General features: G+C 47.4%; 2 protein-coding genes across 2 annotated transcripts; both read right to left on the bottom strand.

The window, feature by feature from the left end:
• Positions 1-592: 592 nt before the first annotated feature.
• Positions 593-5128, bottom strand: CCR75_001703 (uncharacterized protein; the record flags this gene model as incomplete). Its single annotated transcript, XM_067959804.1, has 1 exon — positions 593-5128. One exon carries the CDS (start codon positions 5126-5128, stop codon positions 593-595), a length of 4536 nt encoding a protein of 1511 aa, XP_067815631.1.
• A 316-nt stretch (positions 5129-5444) lies between these two features.
• On the bottom strand, positions 5445-6323 carry CCR75_001702 (uncharacterized protein; the record flags this gene model as incomplete). Its single annotated transcript, XM_067959803.1, has 1 exon — positions 5445-6323. One exon carries the CDS (start codon positions 6321-6323, stop codon positions 5445-5447), a length of 879 nt encoding a protein of 292 aa, XP_067815632.1.
• Positions 6324-6644: the final 321 nt, after the last annotated feature.

Below are 6644 nucleotides of genomic sequence, written 5' to 3'. Positions count from 1 at the left end.
GAGGGGCGGTGCTTTAATGAATTGGAAAGTGAGCAATTCCTTGGCTCTGAAACACGGTCTCTGTTGTTCTCGACCTCCTTAAACATCAGGTTCGTTTCGAGCCAAGTGCTCGAGGACTCAATATAAACCTTAAGCTAAACATTGCGATAAATTACAACGCCCCAGCGCTGTCCTTCCCATTTGAGGCAGAACTAATGAACACGTGTATTTGTAAAAGCAATCCAATCACTTGCTTTAGATGTTGAGGCGTTAATGATAGCGCAATAGAGTAGATAGAAGATTCACACTCGACGCAGACTCGAAGGCGGAGCCTGCATGGCATGTGCCGACTTTTATTGCTTTTAAAAGCTATTGCCAAGGCGGTGCGCTATCTGGACATGCTTCACCATAGAAAACGCCATTAAACAAAACGCACAAGACGGATTGCTATGAGGAGCTTGGAAGTCAGTCGCTTACGCTGAAAACCCAAGACTTGTGTGCTAATAAGTAAGCGATGAGGGGACATACGGTACTCTGCATGGACGCATTGCTCGGAACGAGCCTAGACGAGAAATATCCGCAGACGACATTCCATTAACTAACATTAGCTTATCTACAGCTGGAGTAGAAGCGGTCGCCGCTGCTGGACACGCGGCTTGTCGACCTGACGCAAGAGTTGAAAGATTCCCGTGCCTATAGGAATGGGAATGCCCATAATAATGCACTCACTTACGCCTACAATGGCATCCGTGCGTGAGTGGACTGCGGCATCAAAAAGGTGGTCGGTCGTCTTTTCAAAAGACGCGAGCATAAGCACACTCTCCTTCATCTTGGCAATCCCAAAGCGAGTGATCCCAAGCACCTCTCCTTTAAACGTCATGATGTCGGATAGCAGCATCAAGTGACGTCGATCGATTCCAATGCCGTATGCACTCATAATGTAATTGACTTCGGAGCTAATTAATTCCCGTGCGGCCTCGATTCCAAGCGTTTTTTCCACTTCCACAATGTGATTTGAAGTCGTGCGAAGACCGTCGACGCCAGGGATTCCCATGACGTCCGCAAGCCCGTAGCCTTCTACTAACAAATGAAGCGACTTGGTTGCGTTCGGATCCTGCACTTCTTGGTAATTAATTACCGCCCGATGAACCGTTGGAATCCCTTGCACAATGACACTTGGTAATTCCGACTTGAGCGCTTGTAGCGCAAAGTACGCTCCTCTCGTGTCACTCTTGGCTCCTTTGTAATTCGTTGGGGCAAGTAATCGAAGTTTATCTGGACACCGGGCATTCAGCAGGACATGCTGCTCTTTTAAAAGACGAAGAGCGCTACGAGGACCAATCCCGACTGCGTTCAAGATACTCGTACGCACGGAGCTCGCAGTGATGTTCAAATGAAGCTGTTCAATTGCGTGGAGATCGAGCTTTACCGACAAGTACGCTTGATCCCGCGCAAACACTTGTTTAATGTGCACGGCAATTTCACCTAACGTGGTCTTTTCAATCTGGCCCTTGACAATGCGCGCCGAACGTTCATCTGTCTTGCACACTAAAGCGGCCGTGATAATGGGCGTGCTAATGACTTTCGATGCATTGATAATCTCTTTCAAACGCGGGACACCTAATGTCACGTTCATACTGGCAACACCCGCAAAGTGAAAAGTCTTGAGCGTCATTTGAGTACCGGGTTCGGAGATGGATTGGGCACCGACTGCACCGACAGCCTCTCCAGGCTCCATTCCAGCGCGATTGTACTTGAACAAGGAACTTTCCACGAGCTTTTCAACTTGCTTGGTTGTGAGACGGCAGACATTGTGTGACAGCAACCACGCTGCTTCCTCCTTCTCCTTTGTGCCGTCTAAACCTGCACGCGTACACCACTCGGCACGCGATGCAGTTGTCGGAAAATGCAATTGTTCCCACGCTGGAAGCCCCACCTTATCCAATTCTTTGGCTCTCGATCGTGTCACCTCGACATTCATCTCCTCATCCATGGCCATCGTATCTTGCACTTCCTTTTTAAACCACTTCTTGTCCACGATTTTCTCGCTTAGCTTGACTGTTGCAACCGAGGCTTCCGTATCGTCAAATGCCTTTTCCAATGTCGTCGCATACGAAGGCACTTCCTTGTCCAACGATGCAATTCCACAGCCTGTTCGATTCGCTGCCATCTCGGTCGCAACAGCACCAAGAAATTCTTCAATTTCAATCAAAAACTTGCGACCAGTTGGAAGAATAGCTTGAAATGCAGGACGCTGGACCACTTGCTTACTTAAACGACGAAGCTCAAACGGAAGCAACGCTGGCGACTCGCGATCGGGTAACGTGTTTCGAATGTGCTCGAGGAGCCGATGAAAATCCACGGGACGGTCGTCGCCTTCCATGTAGGCCGGATTCAGACCATCGTCGCCATACGTAAACTGAACGACAGACCCTTCCGAGTTGCGAACAGTGTTATCGTATTGACACGACAAATCTTCAAGGGCCTTCATGAGTCGACGGGCCATATACCCCGTTTCGGCCGTCTTGACCGCCGTATCCACAAGCCCTTCCCGTCCACCCATGGTATGAAAGAAAAACTCCGTCGCTGTTAGACCGCTGTAGAAGGAGTTCGCGACAAACCCCTTGGCACTCGCGTGGAGAGCATGTGGAAGAAAGTGTGGCAACGTCCGATTCACAAACCCTTCGGGCACGCGCTTCCCGCTGACCGATTGCTGCCCCACACACGCCATCATTTGCGAGATATTAAGAGCACTGCCTTTGGAGCCGCATTCGGCCATGATACGCGGATTATTATGAAACGGAAGCGTCCGCATGCACTCGGCCCCTGCTGTCTCACGTAGCTTTCCAAGTAGACCATTGAGTTCACTCTCAAGTGATTGAATTGCATTGCAACCGGCTTTAAGCGACAATTTCCCACGTCGATAGGCTTCGATTGATTTATTCGCAGCAGCGTATCCTGCTTGCAAAAGTTTTTCCTTCTCGGCGGCCAATTCAGTTGACGGCGTGACATCATCAATGCCAATCGAAAAGCCTTTAAAATTGCCCAACCAACGGGCACAGAGCTTGGCCAAGCGATTCATACAACGGGCAGCTTCATGTGATCCGTGATCTCGAATCAGAACGTAAAACAGACCTTGTTTACTTCCATCACCGAGCGTCTTTTTTCCAAGGTTTCCACAAATGAGCTCGCTATTTCGGAAACACACGTACCCGTCCTTCCAGCAAAGATACTTGCGATCCGTATAGTTGCGTTCCTTGAGCTCTAGATTCACTAAAACTGTCGTGTCTTGATTAGGTTTGACTAGTAAGCTAATAACTTGTTTTCCTGTCCATAGCCGCACAGGACATACAATCGCAGGACGTGGTAACTCGATGTGTTCGTTTGCATCGCTCATGATGGATAAAACTTGGCAAAACTGTTCACGATTAAAGAAAATATTCTTTTGCGTGAGCAAATACGAGGCCGTGAGAAAATCTTGCGTTGCAGCCACAAGGGGCTCGCCATTTCGAGGTGTAATGAGGTTTTCTTCCACGCCCATGAGGGTAATCGCTTCCGTCCGAGCTTCTTCTGTTTGAGGGAGATGCATATTCATTTCATCTCCGTCAAAGTCGGCATTGTATGGCGAACACACACACTCGTTAAAACGAAAGGTACGCCACGGCATCACTTTCACACGGTGAGACATAATCGACATTTTATGAAGCGACGGCTGGCGATTAAAGAGCACAATATCGCCATCTTCCATATGACGTTCAACAACGTCTCCAATCTTAATTTCCTCGGCCAACAGCGCACGATCACCATAGAGCAAGTTTTTCGTAAATTGGTGCCCTTCAATCCGAATGACGTTAGCTCCTGGGTGTACATTAGGCCCATTAATAATACACTGACGTAGCTTCTCGCGATTATACCGTGTAACCTTTTCAGGGTACGTCATTGTCTTGGCAACATGTTCAGGGACACCAACTTGATCAATTCGGAGGTTCGGGTCAGGCGAAATGACCGTTCGACCCGAGAAATCCACACGCTTGCCCGACAAATTGCCACGAAAACGCCCTTGTTTGCCCTTCAGACGTTGGCATAGACCCCGTGTGGTCGTCTTCACCCCAAGGGGTTTCACTAATCCAGGTGTATCTCCATTAATTAATTGCGCGACTTGAATTTGCAAGAAATCCCAATCTTCCATGACCATTTTCAACGACGCCCCTTTTTGCAACGCTGCTTGGAGTGCAAAATTCACTTGCACGATCTCTTGAAGCTTAATCGTAATGTCGTCTTCATTACTTCCACTACCTCCATCCATCGCCACAGACGGACGAATGCACACAGGTGGGACCAAAACCGCATTCAAAATGAGCTTCTCAGGGCGTCCTCCGTCGGCATCGACCCATAGTAATTCACAATCCTGATCCGGAATTGCTTGAAACAATTGCTGTACTGTAAGTGGACTTAAATCTTCTTGTGCTTTGCCCAAGTGCGTACCAAGTTCGGAATTTGTGGCTTGGGCCTCGGCAAATTGAGCGACAAAGACATTTCTCAAGTCGTGCGTCGCTTTCGCACGAAACTTTTCGTGCACGAGTTTCAATGTCGTACTCGTGACTTTGCGCACGGTACCATTGATTCCAGAGCAATGAGGACACTTGACCGTCTTTTTACACAGTGTCATGATCTTTTTTCGAAGCCCCACGAGGCGCAAGACATCGGCCTTGGGATCCCTCATCCGTTTAAGAAAAAGTTCGCGCTCTGTCGGTGGCAAAAGCACACGACTGCAAGTCTTGCAAATCGTCTGAAGGATCTCCGTGATAGCTTTAAAGTATCCAATGTGAAACACGGGAAGCTCGAGCGGAATGTAACCAAAGTGACCCACACAGTCTGCAAGATTCAGCTGACACGTGGTGCACGTGTCTTTTTTATTGGACACACCCAGTCGCTTGTCCAGTACACCCCCTACTTGAGGTTCACGCGTCTGCACTTTGAACAAGTCTTTCGACTGGACGCGCAGTTCCGACATGCGCATCATGTCCACGTCGGAGAGCAAGCCAAAATTGAGGTGGCTGATCTTGGATGGTCGATCATTTTCGAGCACAAATTGCTTGACGAGCGGATTCCGCCGTTCGACGCGGTGGCCTACGCGCTCGCGTAGCATGACGAAATGGTCGATTAGTTGGTTCTGGGAATAGACCTGGCAAATCCGATATGTACCCATCTCGTTAGAATTCTGCGTATCTTGTCATTATAAGTTACCATGATAACCACGAGTTAGAATATAAGAGGAAATAATATAGTGCAAAGTTATTATCTTTATTAATTTTGACTTAAAATAGTTCCAATAATACCAAATTTGATAGTTTTGATGCAATATGACATTAGCTCTATTGATTTGGTTGATTTGAGCCTAAATCAACCTCAATGTAAATCATGATTGATTGAAATGATAAAAATACCCCGTTTAAAAAAAAACACTAATCAGTCTGCTGGACCTCTCGACTCCATAGATACCGCAAAATTTCCCGCTGTTGTCCTGCCTCAGCCGTCAAGTAGTCACGTTGCGTGGTTTCATCCCGCATTAAGTATGTCAAGGCACTGCCGAATCTTACTAGGTACGGTTGGATCTCGTTATGCCACATTTCGTCGTCCCTCTTTACTTTTGTGACCTTCGTCTGAGCCTTCTTCGCATGTAAATGCTCCACCAACTCGCCTTCTTGCACGTCCAAAATAAACAAGTACGTCTGCAATTGGGCAAGGTCGTACTTAGGAAGAGGATCCATAAAGCGCTTCAGTCGATTCTTGACTTCAAGCACCTTTCCGTCCGCACGGCCATCAATCTTGCCCCCAACTAGCAACTTGTAATCCCCTAAAGTTGCGATTTTCTTTTTAGAAAAGACTAAATTTCTCTCTTGAATAACGACTTTTTGCTGTTGCTGATAGTGCTCAATTCCCGCCGACTCTTTTTTAACGCCAAAGCTCTTGTGCATCGTAGAGGTCACAAACTGCACGACGTCGGCCTTAATGTCGGCGGGGGTGGTAGTTGGTAATGATTGCACCACTTTAGCTTGTGCCTTCGCCACTTGGCGAATGGTCTGAGCTGCTGAGGCCTCTTGAATCAGCTCATTGATCGCTGAGGTAGCCCCCAAGTCTTGTACGACAGCCTGCATCTTTTCATCAACTGTAGGTAGCGCTAAGGAAAGCTCTTCCTGGAGAGCTGCGATTTGGCCAGGATTTGTGCGACGCCATACATCGAGCAGTACGTCCTCAATCTTGCGATAGGGATTTAACGCGCTTATAACAGGAACTTCGCTTGCGAAGACCATGATATTCCGCCCGACTCGACGCCTTGGCATTATGCTTGGTCTATGAAATAGGTAAGCTTCAATAATGGGGATTAGCTTGATGGAATTCGGCCATTTAGTCTTTAAAAAGGGTACATATATAAGAATGTGTTCTATCAGAGATAATTAATAAATCTCGAAATATCATGTCCCACTGAACATTAAAAGCTTAATAAATTAGTAAATGAGCGCCATTCGCCCCTTTCATTTATTCAATTCTAATTAAAACTACGCCACAAACTTTTTTAGCGGCCACCACCACCGCACTTTGTCAACAGCAGAAAAATTGTAAGAATATACTATATGATGAAGTATACTACAGTGTGGAAGAGG

This window comes from Bremia lactucae, linkage group LG8 (assembly GCF_004359215.1).
Source record: "Bremia lactucae strain SF5 linkage group LG8, whole genome shotgun sequence".
Lineage (NCBI taxonomy): Eukaryota > Oomycota > Peronosporomycetes > Peronosporales > Peronosporaceae > Bremia > Bremia lactucae.
This window is presented reverse-complemented; position numbering and strand designations above follow the sequence as displayed.